The 17,766-nt window shown below is 31.0% G+C and overlaps 1 protein-coding gene across 1 annotated transcript in view; it reads left to right on the top strand.

Moving 5' to 3' along the window:
* The window catches only part of LOC141291064 (polycomb protein SCMH1-like), a 36,137-nt gene extending 26,519 nt beyond the window's left edge, over window positions 1–9,618 (top strand). Inside the window, exons 10-15 of the mRNA XM_073823234.1 lie at window positions 1,255–1,458; window positions 1,545–1,706; window positions 3,625–3,753; window positions 3,890–4,099; window positions 7,408–7,574; window positions 9,359–9,618. Coding sequence (XP_073679335.1) covers window positions 1,255–1,458; window positions 1,545–1,706; window positions 3,625–3,753; window positions 3,890–4,099; window positions 7,408–7,574; window positions 9,359–9,484 — 998 coding nt within the window. The 3' untranslated portion in view covers window positions 9,485–9,618. The remainder of the gene's footprint in view (window positions 1–1,254; window positions 1,459–1,544; window positions 1,707–3,624; window positions 3,754–3,889; window positions 4,100–7,407; window positions 7,575–9,358) is intronic.
* Window positions 9,619–17,766: the final 8,148 nt, after the last annotated feature.

Raw genomic sequence — 17,766 nt, 5'->3', positions numbered from 1 at the left:
TACAATCACAAGTAGACTTTATACAGCAACTGTCGTAATCAGACTATGTAACCACAATTATCAGACTGTATGACCATCATAATCAGACTAAATAACCACTGTGAATAGAATACATAAGCACAATAATCAGACATTATAACTACAGCAGACTATATAACCACAATTATTAAACTGTATAACCATAAGTAGACTATATACAGTAACTACAGCTATCAGACTGTGTAAAAAGTATCAGACCATATGACCATAATAATCAGACTACGTAACCACAATGATCAAACTGTAGAACCATAATTAGTAGACTACATACAGTAACTGCAGTAATAAGACTATGTAACCACAATTATCAGACCTTACTACCACAATAATCAGACTATAAAACTACATTGATGAGACTACATTACCACAATAATCAGACATTGTACGTTTAGTAATCAAACTATATAACCACAATTATTAGACTGTATAACCATAAGTAAACTATGTATAGTAACTGCAGTAATCAGACTATGTAACCACAATTATCAGACTGTATAACCATTGTAATCAGACTATATAACCACAATAATCAGATCTTATAACTACAGGAATCAGACTATATAACCACAATAATCAAACTGTGCAATCATAAGTAGTCTGATTATGACAGTTGCTGTATAAAGTCTACTTATGATTGCACAGTTTGATTATTGTGGTTATATAGTCTGATTCCTGTAGTTATAAGATCTGATAATTGTGGTTACATAGTCTGATTATGACAGTTGCTGTATAAAGTCTATGTAACCACAATTATCAGACTGTATGACTATCATAATCAGACTATATAACCACTGTGACCAGAATACATAAGCACAATAATCAAACATTATAACTTCAGCAGACTATATAACCACAATTATTAAACTGTATAATCATAAGTAGACTATGTACAGTAACTACAGCAATCAGACTGTGTAACAAGTATCAGACCATATGACCTTAATAAATCTGACTGTATAACCACTATGATCACACTGTATAACCATAAGCAGACTATATACAGTAACTGCAATAAGACTACATAACCACAATAATCAGAAATTGTAAGTTTAGTATTCAGACTATAAGTACAATTATCAGACTGTATGACCATAATAATCAGACTACATAACCACTAGATAACCTCAATAATCCGTTCAGATCTATTTTAATGCATCCGGTCATAGTGTTTCTGTACAGTAGTGTTTACACATGCCTGTCCTGTGTTTGCATCAGTGTGCGTGTACGTGAACAAACACGGGAACTGCGGCCCACATCTGGACCGTAAGCAGGTTCAGAGACTGCCGGATCACTTCGGGCCCGAGGCGGTGAATCTGGTTCTGCAGCAGACGGTTCAGGCCTGTCTGGACTGCGCGTACCAGCCCAAAGTGCTTCTGGGATGCCTGCAGAGCCAAGGCGGTGGAGGAGAGGTGGTCAGAGGTACGGACAAGTGCTTAACAACAAAACTGATTAAATATGATTTTAAAACACTCACAATAATGAAGTATTGTGGTTTGTCTCTGTAGTCCGAACAGATGGTGGGAAGCGGTTGGTGAAGCTGCCTTCAGCGTCAAGCGCCGGGTTCGTGTTGCGTTTCCTGGAGCGGGTGTGTCGACACCTGCAGTGTGATAATCTGTTCAGCAGTCAACCGTTCAGTCCACACAACACCTACGAGCGCGCTAAATCAGGTACATTTATGGGCTCAGACTGGCCACAAGAGTGTTTGCTGTTCTGATGCTGTGATGAGTCACTTGAAATTCATTTTGAAATGTTTGTGTTTATGTTAAGGGATTAATTTTCCAATAATTTCTTCATTTACTCACCCTCAGGTTGCTTCAAAACAGTGGAATTGAACAGTTGAAATTAAACTAAATAAATATTAATAAAAGATTGATAAAATAAATAAATTGTAATTTAATTGAAAAAAATTTAATATAACAATAAAAGCAAAATATTCATAAATGCTATAACAGTATATAAATAATACAAAAAACTAATCAAACCGAAAAAAGCAAATAAAGTTACTTAAACGTAACTACAGTTAATCAAAAAAATTATATAAAAGCTAATTTAAAATATAAATACATACTATAACAGTATAAAAAAGTGCTAAAAACTAATAAAAATGACAAAAATAAAGCAAAACTAATAAACATACAATATAATTAAAATAAAAAATAAAAATAAAATTAAAAAAAACAATTAGAAGTATTAATAATATTATAGTAGTATCAAAGGAATACTAAAAACTAAAATTAAAGCACATTAAAAAAAATATGAAATGTAATTTTACTAAAATGAAAATGAAATCTCATAAGTAAAAAAAATAAAAGCCAATTCAAAATATTAATAAATACTTATATTATATATACTGTAAATAAAACTTTATACTAATAAAAGTGACAAATACGTAACAAAATTACTAAAAGTTAAACTGAAATGAAAACTGAAAATATAAAAAAGGCATAAAATAACCAGTTCAAAGTATTAATATTATAGTAGTATCAAAGGAATATTAAAACCAAATGACAAAGCACATAAAAAATAGCAAAATATTAATGAAATCTAATTTTACTCAAGTTAAGATGAAATCTGTAATAGTATACTGTAAATAAAACTAAAAACTAATAAGAATGTCAAGTGCATAACTAAAAATTACTAAAACTTGAACTCAAATGAAAACATATAAATATAAAAAAGGCATAAAATAACCAGTTCAAAGCATTAATATTATAGTAGCATCAAAGGAATACTAAAAACATATATGACAAGGCACATAAAAAATTAGCAAAATTTTAATGAAATTTAATTTTACTAAACTTAAGATGAAAGTAGAAAATATTAAATCCAATTCAAAATTTAAAATAAATACTACAATAGTATATACTGTAAATAAAACTTTAAACTAATAAAAGTGACAAGTGCATAACAAAATTATTAAACTCAAATGAAAACTGAAAATATAAAAAGGCATTTCAAAACATAACAAAATTAATCCATATTAATAAAGTATTAATGAAACAAAAGTAACTTAAATCTAAAAAATAAAACAATCAAAATGAATATGAAAATATAACAATAAAAGCTTATTCAAAATATTCATAAATAGGATAACAGTATATAAATAATACAGAAAACTAATACAAATTAAAAAGCAAATAAAATGACTAAAACAAAGAAAAAAATGAAAGTTGAAAATTCGAAGTATTAATACTATAGTAGTGTAAATGAAATACTAAAAACAAATATGATAAAAGCACATGAAATAATTTAATTAGCACATTAATTAAATAAAATCTGAGAAGATAAAAATAAAATTTCAAAATATTACTAAATACTATAGAAGCATGTACTGGAAATATAACTAAAAACTGACAAAAGCGCATAAAATGTCTAAAATGAAAATGATTTTTTTAAAAGGATATTGAAAATATTAATATTATACTACTGAAATGATAAAAATATTAAACTAGTATGTAAATAATGCTTAAATAAAAATGACAATATTCGAAACTCTTTTGTGTTTCACAGAAGTAAATATAGATTTAGAATGACATAAGTGCAAGTCAATGAATTGTGGTGTTATTTTATGTGCGTTTCGTATAGTTAAAGAGGAGATGCTGTCAGACGGTCCGTCTCTAAACAGGGGTGTAAAGCGGATCTCCAGAGACTCTCCGCCATACTGCGCTCCTCTCTCCCCAAAACTCCTGCACACAGACACACACCCCTCGGAAGGTACAGCAGCCCAGGGCTTTATAGCGTTAACTTTTGAGATTAATTACATGCTTCATTTATTAATCTCATTAATCTAATATGACAATGTAAGTGTGTTTTTTAAAGGAATATGAAAAGTGTGTGCTTGTGTGTGTAGCGGAGACTCTTCCTCCAGAGGAGAACGGATTACTGAAGGAGCAGCGCTTCATGGACTCCGCCTCCAATTCCATGACGCCCCGCCCACAGACCTTGAGAAGCACCTCAGATTACCAATCATCGCCCAGCAGTCCGTATTACCATGGCAACGGCCCGCCTCTACGACGGCAGGCCTCCAACCCCCCCACACAGACACACAGACGAGTGGAAGGTATCATCATTTAAATGTTTTATTGTTATATTTTGGGTTTTTATTTTAATTTGAGTAAATTTGTTGTGTTTTTGTAATTTTTAATTTTTATGCAGTATTTACAAATTCTTATTTCAGTTTATTTTAGTAAATTAACTGCAAAAAAAAGCTGAAATAATATATATATAAAGTTTTAGTTTCAGTTGCATTTTTGTGTATTAGTTAAAACATTGTCAGTCTTTTGCTCAAGTGTTTAATGATGTGAAACTGTTTTTATTCTGATGTCAGACTGATTTATTTTCCAAACTGTCTTATAATTTGATGAAGAGCTAATAATTCAATTTAAATAATTGTAATTGTATTAATAACAAACTATTCTATGCATGTTAATAACAAATAATTATAAAATTGTAAATAAAATGATATAATTAAAATAAAATAAATTGATTTACAATATTTAAAATAGTAAAATAAAAATGAATTATTAAACAACCAAATAATGAAAAATACAGAAAAAAAAATTAAATATGTAATTTAACTATGAGAAAAAAAGCTGAAATAAAAAATAACACTTTTTATTTCAACAACAAAATTTGTTTTTTAAGGGTTTAGTTCATTTTCATTTTATTTCAAGTGTTTATTTATTTCAAGGGTTTAGTTTTAGTTTCAGTTGTAGTCCCTTATAATTACAAATCAGCTTTTATTTATTTATTTTATCTTTTTTTATATATATATATATTAAACAAATTGTCAATTTCAGGGTCACATATGTGACCCTGGACCACAAAACCAGTCTTAAGTCGCTGGGGTATATTTGTAGCAATAGCCAAAAATACATTGTATCGGTCAAAATTATTGATTTTTCTTTTATGCCAAAAATCATTAGGAAATTCAGTAAAGATCATGTTCCATGAAGATATTTTGTAAAATTCCTACTGTAAACATTTCAAAATGTAATTTTTGATTAGTAATATGCATTGTTAAGAGCTCAATTTGGACAACTTTAAAGGTGATTTTCTCAGTATTTAGATTTTTTTGCACCCTCAGATTCCAGATTTTCAAATAGATGTATCTCGGCCAAATATTGTCCTATCCTAACAAACTATACATCAATAGAAAGTTTATTTATTGAGCTTTCATATGATGTATACATCTCAGTTTTGTAAAATTTTACCTTATGACTGGTTTTGTGGTTCAGGGTCACATATAGACATTAACACATGCTTATTTAATACATAAACCTTTTCAGTGTCGACATTTTCACAAAATAACTTAAAATATACACTGTTACATTAACATACATTTCAGTCTACTGGGACATTCTGTGTCTGTGTTCTGTGTTATGCTAATATTTATTCTGAAGAAAGATAAACATGTATAATGATGAAAACCAAAATATTAAATGTCATTGATGAAAATTTACTGAGTAATCCACTATTTTGTAGAGGGGGTCAAAATGGCAATTTTCACCTGATATTCAGAATCAAGTTACAGGGGGGTAAAAATTACTTTAGAAAAATTATTTTTACACCGAGATTGGTAGCACTATTAGTAAAATCTGTTGACTTCAGCAATCTTTGTTGCATTATGTGCCAGTGGTGACCATTCAAAAATGGAGAAACAGCACTTTTCAAGCTTTTCTCCAAAGTTTGCATGCCTGTAACTCAAGAAGTTTTAAAGATATCTTAATGCCCTATTAGATATTGGGTCTGATCAAACTTTCCATTTGGCATCTTTATTTTTAATGCCCAATGAGATTTGGTTCCAGAGATATTGAAATTTCAATATGGCCCCCGGAGTAAATCGTGAAAATGTACACATTTTCAGCACATATTCAAGCACATCACATTCAACAATCTAGACATGGAGCTTTATTGAGATACCCATATCTCTGGGACTGAATGAAGTAGGGCATTGAAAATTAAGATACTACTTGAGATATAGGCACTCAAACTGAATATTTTATAAATATTCAAAAAGAATATTTATGGCACTCAGACTGGTATGTTCAGTGCAGCTGTCTTGACAGAAAGAAACAAGATACATCTTTAGTTTCAACATTATTTGTTCGTCAGACATTCCTCTTTAAAATAAAAAAAATAATTAGTATTATATTTTTGATAACTGACCCACATTTTTTTTTTTGACCACTGGAAATCAGTAAATTTTAATGATTTACTCTGGGAGCCATATTAAAATTCCAATATCTCTAGAGCCAAATCTCATATGGCCTTAAAAATAAAGATGCTAAAAGTAATGTTTGTTAAGACCCAATATCTAAAAAGACATTAAGATATCTTTAATACTTCCTGAGTTACAGGCATGCAAACTTTGGAGAAAAACTTGAAAAGTACTGTTTCCCCGTTTTTGAATGGTCACCATTGGCACATAATGCAACAAAGATTGCTAAAGTCAACAGATTTTACTAATATAACTATCAATCTCTGTGTACAAATAAAGTAACGATTCTGTCATCTTTCTGAAGTCATTTTTAAAGGAGAACCGCTAGTTTTAATATTATTTGTTTTTCAGACATTCCTCTATAAAAGAAAAATAGTATAATATTTTCGCTAACTGACCCAGTAATAATGTGTACATTTTAATGATTTACTCCTGGAGCCATATTAAAATACCAATATCTCTGGAACCAAACAATATAGGGCCTTGCAAATAAATATTCCAAAAGGAAAGTTTGTTAAGACCCGATATCTAAAAGGGCATTAAGATATCTTCAATACTTCCTGAGTTAGAGGCATGCAAACTTTGGAGAAAAAACTTGAAAAGTGCCATTTCCCCATTTTCGAATGATCACCATTGGCTCATAATGCAACAAAGATTGCAGAAGTCAACAGATTTTACTAACAGAGCTACCAATCTCTGTGTACAAATAACATTATTATGCTGCCATCTTTCTGAAGTCATTTTAACCCCCCTGTAACTTGACTCTTAATCTAAGTTGAAAATTGCCATTTTGACCCCCCTCTACAAAATAGTGGATTACTCTGACAATATTCATCCATGACATTTAATATTTTTGCTTTCATCACTATACACATCTATCTTTCCTCAGAAAAAATTTGAGCCGAGAAAGTTTTTGATATTACTACGCAGTACATCAAACATCAAATTTCAGAAGAACAAATCCTGTTTTTCATGGTGTGACACCTTTAAGACCTTGACTTCATCTTAGTAACGCTCTCATACAACTCTCAGATCCTCAGAATCCCGACAGGAGACAGAAAACATCAAAGACTGACAGACCGAATGCAGAAAGCGCATTATTATAATCACGTTAGCTGCAGATCAAACGCATCTCTTTCTCTTTCCAGCCGCCAGCTCTACCACGGGTCCCGAGACGGCGGCGGCGGCAGACCGCGTCCTTCCCAGAACCCCCGGCAGGAGTCCGTCTTCCTGGTCCATAGAGGAAGTGATGCAGTTCGTGCGGGACGCGGACCCGACGGCGCTGGCTCCGCACGCAGAGCTCTTCAGAAAACACGTCAGTGATTTAGCGCACGACCTTCACGCGCTCTCTGCGCTTTTATATCTGTCTGTAAATCAAGCGCGGCGCGAGGGAGGACGGGGAGGGAGAGCGGGGACATGTATCATCTGTGTTTAGACTTGACCGTCGAGATTCATGTTCATCTACAAACACACACACTCTCTGTCTGGACAGACTCACAGCTGCGGCCGTGTCGAGGAGCGCTGCTAAATTAACGTGTTCTTTAGTGCTAGTTTTAAAATAGTGTGAAAATAGCACTGCTTTTATCATGCAGAAACTCACATGACATGGGTTCGATTCCCAGGGAATAAGTAATTCATTTAAAAAGAATGCAGAAATGCAAACACACACCCTATATTTCAGTAAATAAACTGTACAAGTGAACTTATTTACTGACTCATAGCCACTTTTTTATAAATTGATGTGTCATTCAATATTTTTTTTTTTTTTCAAAAATCATGCAAATATTCTTTATTAATAATATTATTTTAAATGATTGATCATTTCACAGCACTAATTTAAATTGTATATTTTTTTATTATAATATTATAATTTATTTACTAAAATATTATATAGTTTAAAAAAAAAAAATATATATATATATATATATATATATATAATTTTGCGGTGTAAATTAGCTAGTATAGATTTATGTGCATGCTAACTGAGATCCTTAATGTTTTGTTATAAATACTATTATTTTTTAGTCGTTTCGTTTTAGTTGTTAAATTAAAAAAAATTGGAAGGTATTAAATGTACATTTATTTAAATAAACCTGTAATATTAAAAAGTTTATTCATTATAAAGTTAAAAAATATATATACATTTTTTATTTATGAATGTAAAACTTGACTATTTTGCAGTTTAAATTAAATTGAGTATCTTGTATAGTAAAATAGGACAATTTAAAGTAATCATTCACAAGTCAAATTCATACGATACCTGTTTATTTGTTGCATTTATTCACACACTCAATTATTTTGCCATTAATTATCAGCTAAAACACTATTGAGATGTTGAACAGTTACGGAATTAAAAGGAAATCTCAGCCAAAAATTGATTTATTTCTTCTGTGGAAAGAATATATGTGACCCTGGACCACAAAACCAGTCATAAGGTTAAATTTTACAAAACTGAGATATATACATCATATGAAAGCTCAATAAATAAGCTTTCCATTGATGTATAGTTTGTTAGGATAGGACAATATTTGGCCGAGATACATCTATTTGAAAATCTGGAATCTAGGATGCAAAAAAATCAAAATACTGAGAAAGTCACCTTTAAAGTTGTCCAAATTAATTTCTTAACAATGCATATTACTAATCAAAAATTACATTTAGATAGGTTTACAGTAGGAATTTTATAAAAAATCTTAATGTAACATGATCTTTACTTAATTTCCTAATGATTTTTGGCATAAAAGAAAAATCAATAATTTTGACCCATACAATTGCTACAAATATACCCCAGCGACTTAAGACTGGTTTTGTGGTCCAGGGTCACATATTTGGTCTATTATGATATTGTATCTCAGGTGTTGTCAATTAGGCCCAATGTTGTTTAGACCTCAACATTCTTCAAAAGGAAGTAAGATAAAGGTATTACGTTGTAAATAAATCATGATAGACTAATCATTTTTGGGTGTACTGTCCCTTTAAATTTCAGAAGGCTCAGGAGTAGGTCATAAATCAGAGCTTCTGATTGGTCGTTGCTGCTATTGACTTCATTGCACATTTGGTATTTAACTGACAAAACTCTGACGTTCTTTCTGTTTGCAGGAGATCGACGGCAAAGCTCTGATGTTACTCCGGAGCGACATGGTGATGAAGTACATGGGTCTGAAACTCGGACCGGCGCTCAAGCTCTGCCACCACATCGAGAGGCTCAAACAGGGGAAGCAGTGAAACGCACGGAACCTCACCTCCACACCGACACGCTGCTACAGAGGGGGGCTGATGGGAAATCACCGTGTGCTGCTCACCGGACGGGCTCAGAACGTCCCTCCATAAACACAAACAAACACACACACGCGACCGGAGCACACTTTGAGGAACATTAGTGGCGCTCTCTGCGAACGACCGTCGAACGAGATCGTCAGGTCCAACGGGTGCGTTCGGTCGGTTCTTACCTCCTGCGATCTCGTCTCCCCAAAGATGTAGACGCTTTACGGGACGATTATCTCATCGATAGAGGTCGTTTTTGGAGTCTGATGTTGGTTATTTATCGCTCTACCTCCCTGTGACGTCATACTAGTCCACAGGTGTTTCTGGAATCACTTACAGCCACTGAAAACGTTTTTTAGTTGCGTTTTTGTCTGTTTAGTTGCCGTCAAAACACTTAGAGTTTCGCATTCTTTAAAGAAAAGTTCTTTCTTTAAGCAAAACATTAACGTTCCAAACCCGTTTCTTTCGTCGAGCACAAAAAGAGACGTTTTGAAAAATGTTCGTGCTGCTCGTTTTCATGCAATCGTGCTACATTGGCGAATTTTTCACAAGCAAACCCTTTAAACTGCTTCGTTTTGTTTCAATTTAAAGATGTTTGCAAGTAAATCTTCAATGTTTCACTGCAAAAAAAAAATGCTTTTCTTGTCTTGTTTCTAGCCAAAATATCTAAAAATATATAAAATATCTAAAAGAATTCTTAATTCAAGAAGGATTTTCTAGACACAGAAAAAAATGGTCTTGTTTTTTAGAAAAAAGAAGTTAAAATTAAGTGAGTTTTTGCTTGAAACCAGGAAAATAATTTTGCAAATGGGGAAAGCAAAAACTCAATTATTTTTGCTAATTTTTTTAACTTATTTTTTCTAAAAACTAAATTTTTACTTGTCTTCTTGATTTAAGAATTTTTTTTAGATATTTTGGCTTTAAACAAGAAAAGCATTTTTGCAGTGCTTCGCTCCAAATATCAAATTCAAAACACCAAAACAATATTCAAGAAGATTGTGAACCAGTTTGGCACCTCTCGATTTAAGTAAAATCACACCAGTACAATATAAAAAAAGGCATTTATGTATTTGAATTGCACATAAAATTTCCATAGATTTAACATTAAAATAATAATTATAATAAACTTAATGCTATTAACATTCGTCAGTATTTTCAAAATGCATTTATTTAAGTTTGTTAATTGTGAACGCAACTAAATTGATTCAGTTTAAAAGTATAAACATGGTTAAATATGTAAACCCTTTAAACTTGTTTTTCTTCGTTTGGGGATTAAAATCTAAAATAAAAGAGTAAACCTTGACTAATTTTGCTCCAAACATCCATTTAAAATTGCTGAAACAATATTAAAGAATATTGTGAATTCCACGTCTTCAAATTAAATATATCACACCAGTACAATCAAAAAATTACCCAGGTTTAACATTAAAATAGTAAGAATAATAATAAACAATGCCATTTATATTTGTCAGTCATGCATAAATGAAAAACAGGTCCAATTTTTGCGCTCAAAATCATTGCATGTTTTATTAGCTATTTATCGATTTAATTTTATCTATTAATTTTTGTATGTTTTTAAAACGCATTTATTCAAATCGCTTAGAATCTGCATAAATCTGTTAATTGTGAAAACTATTATTCAGTTAGTTAAAATAATATTGAAACTATTTGGACTTATATATAAAACAACAGTGTTTTAAGGATTATTTTCTGCTCACCAAGCCTGCATTTATTTGATCTAAAATGCACAAAAAATACACACAATATTGTGAAATATTTTTACTATTTAAAATAACTCTTTTCTTTTTGAATACGTGTTCAAATGTAATTTATTCCTGTGATCAAAGCTGAATTTTCAGCATCATTATTCCAATCTTCAGTGTCACATGGTCCTTAAGAAATATTCTTAAATTCTGATTTGCTGCTCAAAAAAACATTTTTGATTAGTATTTAATAATATTTAAAACAGTTGAGTACATTTTTCAGGATTTTCAGGATTCTTTGATGAATATAAAGATGAATAATGAATACTTTTATTCAGCAAGGATGCTTTAAATTGATCGAAAGTGATAATGTAGACATTTATAAGGTTACAAAAGATTTCCATTTCAGATAAATGCTGTTCTTCTGAACTTTCTATTCATCAAAGAAACCTGAAAAAAAAAATCTGAGCTGTTTTCAACAAAATAATAATAAGAAATGTTTCTTAAACAGCAAATCAGCATATTAGAATGATTTCTGGAGGATCATGTGACACTGAAGACTGCAGTAATGATGCTGAAAATTCAGCTTTGAATTCACAGGAATAAATTAAATTTTAAAATATATTCAAATAGAAATCAGTTATTTTAAATAGTAAAAATATTTCACAATTTTACCATTTTGCAGTACTTTAGATCACATAAATGCTTCTTTAAAAAACATTAAAAAAGTCTGGTTATCATGTATTTAAAACATTTAATTTATTAGTACTAAAACAGAAACCTGACCTGTTTTATACATGCATGACTGACAAAAAGTTAAGTTAAAACTGAAATCTAAAATGTTGCATGCAATTCAAATACATAAATTATACGTTCAAGCCTTAAAAATAAAGGTGCTTCATGATGCCATAGAAGAACCATTTTAACTAAATGGATCCATACAGAACCTTTCTTCAGTTTATAAAAAGGTAAGAAAGAAATGTTTTTAAAAAAAAAAAAACGTTTGATTGAATGGTTCTTTGTTGGACCAATAAAGGTTCTTCTATGGCATTGCTGTGAAGAACCTTTTGAAGCTCTTTTATTTTTAAGAGTGTAGTTGAAATAACCATAGGTTTAATCTTCAACAGTGAGATGCTCTTCTGCTTTGAAAAACTGTCATATATCTAATACAGTTTTCCATTTTCCGCTATTTATTTTCTCCTTCATCTCTGAGTTTAGTCTGGAGTGTCACGAGTATCGATGTTCCAGAGCGTTCTGGGAAGATAATGCCTTCGAGATAACACTGTTTGAGTTGGCTTCGGCTTTGTTACAGAAACTCGTCGAGCTCTTATCTGGGGAATGTTTGAATTGTGTTACGAAGTGTTGCGAGGTCAGGGTTAGACGTTAACCTGAGACCTACAACAGCCGCAGAACAGTATTCAAGAGACAAAAACGCACCACGTGATGAAGAGAAATGAACGAGGTTGCCAGTCGAGAACAGGAAAGAGTCATTAAAACTGGTTGATTTCATTAGAAATATCACTTAAACGGCGGGAATGAGATATAATGTGAACATCTCCGGCTTTATGTTGATATTTGATCATTTTCATTGATAGATCAGACGTCAGTGGCGTATTATGGGTTTAACCATAAAAACTCAGCAACAGGAATGTACAATTTTGTAGAGAAGAACTATTTTAAGCTAAACACGTTGTAAATGGAGGCGGGATTCGTTATGGGGGGGGGGGGCTGTTTATTTGGGATTCACTGTTTAATATACCTTGTACTGCCTTCCAGCGCTTTTTAACCCGGGAGGAAACGTCCATTTTCAATAGCTATGTTCAAATTGCCTTGCTTTACTTTCAGACTTCTCAGGTTTTTTCCATCTTTTGTAACGTAGCATTTCAAGTTAGTCGTGAATGTGATCGTTTAGACTTTTCGGTTCCTTTTTGTAAAGAGAAAAATCCCATGTATTGGTAATGTTGTGCCATATAGATCCATCAGATGATTGAATATCAATAAAACACACACACACGCTTCGATCTTGATACCAGAGACGTTTTTAATCATGAGGTTTTTAAAGCTAATGCATTCGTCACATACACATTTTCAACGATGCAAATAATAAATAAATAATTTAAAACATCACCAGACTCTTGGTTTCATTCTTTTAGCCATTCGGTTGTTTACAAAAGCGCTTCATGGTTAATAAAAAAAAAAAAAAACATTCAATACTTCAAATTTCAGACTCAAGATCAAGTCAGTTTAAAATTCTTGCACTGCAAAAAATGCTTTTCTTACTTAGATTTTTTTGTCTCGTTTTCAGCCAAAAAAATCTTAAGAAGGATTTTCTAGATGAGTAAAAATGGTCTTTTTTTCAATAAAAGTCCACATTAAGTGCATTTTTGCTTGAGACAAGGTACATAATCTGCCATTGTATAAATAAGATTTTTTTTGTTTGACTTGTTTTTTCTGAAAACAACAAAATAATTTTTACTTGTCTAGAAAATCCTTCTTGATTTAAGAATTTTGAGATATTTTGGCTGGAAACAAGACAAAAATCCAAGCAAGAAAATAATTTATTGCAGTGAGTTTCATTTTTTTTTTTTTGACATATTAGAGTCAAATGTTTTGACAGAGGGGATTTTTTTCTCACTTTGTTACTCTATGATTTAGAAAATACCTAGGACAGGCAGAAAACAATGTATTTTTTATAATTTTTGGGGGAATAAAATGTTGTATAAAATCAAGCAAATTATATATGAACAAATCTCTCTGTAAACACCTTCAGTATATAGACAGGAATAAAAACGTAAAGTTTGATTTGCTTAAGTGTTGCTCAAATGGATATTTATGGCTAAATGTAGGAGAAAAAAGCACATTTTGAGAAAAATATGGATTGTAATTGAAATCTATTGACACAGATAGATAAAGCGCTATAAAAAAAAACACTTAACAGTGTCTTTTGGGTGTTTTCTTTCCTCTAGTCTGAAAAAAACACTTCATGAAACACCAAAAATCCCAAAATCTCAAACTTAAAGAGAGAAAAATCCCATGTATTGGTAATGTTGTGCCATATAGATTCATCTAATTATTGAATATCAATAACAAAACACACACACGCTTTGATCTTGATACCAGAGACGTTTTTAATCATGAGGTTTTTTAAAGCTAATGCATTCGTCACATACACATTTTCAACGATACAAATAATAAATAAATAATTTAAAACATCACCAGACTCTTGGTTTCATTCTTTTAGCCATTCGGTTGTTTACAAAAGCACTTCATGATTTTAAAAAACAAACAAAAACATTCAATACTTCAAATTTCAGACTCAGTACCTATAAAAGAGTTGGAGGGTCATCCCACATAAATTAATTCACATCATAAAAACAGTCGTGGTTTATTCGTAACTTCATCTGGTGTTCATGCGGATCGTTTTTCATGTCGATCTGAGCAGAGTGAGAATATACTGTATTACATGCCGGGAAATCATTTACACTGCAAAAAAAATATATGTTATTTGAAAAATTATGAAAAATGTAGTGACTTTATGCTTAAGGCGAGACACTGCAGGGGAATAGGGTAAAAAATTGACTAATAGTTATCACCTTACTTACTCAGTTAATTGATTATATTGATAATTGCAAACATTTTTTGTATTACAAATTTTTCTAATATGCAAATGAGGCATTATTTAATGGAATATGCACTAATTTGCATACATTTCTAGTACAAAAATCTAAACACTGGATGAAGTCAGTTTCAAAATTCCTGCACCGCCAAAAATGCTTTTTTACTTAGATTTTTTGTCTTGTTTCCAGTCAAAATATCAAAAAAATTCTTAGATCAAGATTTTCTAGACGAGTAAAAATGGTCTTGTTTTCAATAAAAATCTGTTTGAAACAAGATTTTTTTTTTACTTGTTTTTTCTGAAAACAAGAAAAAAATTTACTGGTCTAGAAAATCCTTGATTTAAGAATTTAGAGATATTTTGGCTAGAAAGTAAGAAAATCATTTATTGCAGTGTTTAATTTTTTTTGCCATATTAGAGTCAAATGTTTTTACAGAGGGGATTTTTTTTTTTTTTTCATTTTGTCACTCCATAATTCTGAAAAAACTTAGAACAGACAGAAAACCATTTATTTTTTATAATTTTGGGGGGAATAAAATGTATAAAATCAAGCAAATTATATATGAACAAATCCTTCCGTAAAAACCTTCAGAATATAGACAGGAATAAAAATGTAAAGTTTGGTGTGTGTAAGTGCTACTGAAGTGGAGATTTATGGCTCGGTGAAGGAGAAAAAACTCATTTTGAAAAAACAGCCTTTAAAAATATGCATTGTAATTGAAATCTATTGACACAAATAGAAGTGCTATAAAAGAAACACTTAACAGTGACTTTTGGGTGTTTTCTTCCTACACTTTATAAAACACCAAAAAGCCCAAAATCTCAAACTTGATAGGTGCATTAAAAAAAAAAAAAAAAAAAAAGTGTCTTTGCCTGCAGTGTCTCCCCTTAAAACAAGAAAAAACATCTACCTTGTCTCTTGTTTTAAACACAAAGTCAGTTCATTTTGATATATTCGTTTTTCTGATAGTTTTTGCTTCTCAAGTACATCTTGTTTTAAGAATGTTTAGATATAGATAGAGACAGAAACTGAGGAAGGACATTTTTCCAAGGCTTTAGAGTTAAAAACACACTTCAGTACTGACATGAAAAAAGTAAAAGATTGCACAGCAGTTCATCGACTGTATTTGGTACTGTGAAAACGGAAGAAATCTGTCGAGATATTTTGAGAAAGTTCATTCAGTTCTACATGAAAACCTTTCCTGGCTCGATGCGAACTATAAAAGACGCCTTTCCTGATTTTCCCCTCGGCAGGAGGAACTCCAATAAACAAACACGCAAACACGAGACGCACATTTCATACTGACATGTCAAATAAATCCTGCCTCATTCATTTTTTCTTTCTGTGGACACTTCTGATGGGGTGTCTAGAAACTCGATTCTGTTGAAAGCGGCATGAAACAAGTCACTTTTCATCGGAGTCAATTCATTATATTGGTACGGATGTAATAAAAACTAAATATTGAATTTTAAAAATGCTAGGAGCTGTGGAGATGATCTTGCGGTTGGGGTGAACTTGCATGAAGTATGATTTACAGAGGATATTTTGGGTAAGTTTCACTAAATCTGTCAAGAACATGGCAGAACGTCATATCGCACCCGATAATCTAAAGAAATAAGAGCTAAAAGAAAGCTTCAAGAAAATTAAACCTACAGTACCAGTCAAAAGTTTAAAGAATTCTCTTCTTGCTCACCAAGCCTGCATTTATTTGATTTAAAGTACAGCAAAAGCAGTAAAATTGTGAAATATTTTTACCATTTAAAAAAAACTGTTTTCTATTTGAATATATTTTACAATGTAATTTATTCCTGTGATCAAAGATGCATTTTCAGCATCATTACTCCAGTCCTCAGTGTCACATGATCCTTCAGAAATCATTCTAATATTTGGCTTTGCTGTTCAAGAAGCTTTTTTATTATTATTATTATTATTATTATGAATATTTAAAGCAGTTGAATAAATTTTTTCCGGTTTCTTCGATAAATAGAAAGGTCAAAAGATCAGGATTTATCTTAAATAAAAAGTTTTTTTTTTTTTTTTCAAACAGTATACATTCTTTGGGAAAGAAATTACAGAAATGAATACTTTTATCAAGCAAGGGTGCTTTAAATTAATCAAAAGTGATGATGAAGACATGTATAATGTTACAAAAGATTTCTATTTCAGATAAATGTTGTTCTTTTGAACTTTATATTCATCAATGAAACCTGAAAAAAATACTCTGCTCTTTTCAACATAATGGATCATGGATCATGTGACACTGAAGACTGGAGTAATGATGCTAAAATGCATCTTTGATCACAGGAATAAAATAGATTTTAAAATATATTCAAATAGAAAGCAGTTATATTAAATAGTAAAAATATTTCACAATTTTACAGTTTTTGCTGTACTTTAAATCAAATAAATGCAGGCTTGGTGAGCACAAGAGACTTCTTTATACAAAAAAAAGTGCATATTTTGAAATGTTATAGTTTTTTGCATTGTAATACTTTCATCATAAACACCATTTTACACTCAAATTCACAAAATATAATTATTTAAATCGTTTTAAAATATTTATACATTGTGAAAGCAGTTTTTACCACATTTAATGCTGCTCTAAATTAAAAAACAAAACAAAACAGTAATTTCATGGTCAACCAAAATATTACAGACAGATTAAAATGAGAATCACCACTGAGAATGATACCTAAAATATGTGACCCTGGAGCACAAAACCAGTCTTAAGTAGCAATAGCCAAAAATAGACTGTATGGGTCAAAATGATTGATTTTTCTTTAATGCCAAAAATCATTAGGATATTAAGATCATGTTCCATGGAGACTTTTTGTAAATTCCCTACGTTAAATATATTAAAACTTAATTTTTGATTAGTAATATGCGTTGCTAAGAATTTAACTTGAACTTTAAAGGTGATTTT

The sequence above is a fragment of the Garra rufa genome, chromosome 18, assembly GCF_049309525.1.
Source record: "Garra rufa chromosome 18, GarRuf1.0, whole genome shotgun sequence".
Classification (NCBI taxonomy): Eukaryota; Metazoa; Chordata; class Actinopteri; order Cypriniformes; family Cyprinidae; genus Garra; species Garra rufa.
Note: the sequence above shows the minus strand (reverse complement) of the source record. Positions and strands in the feature narration are given on the sequence as shown.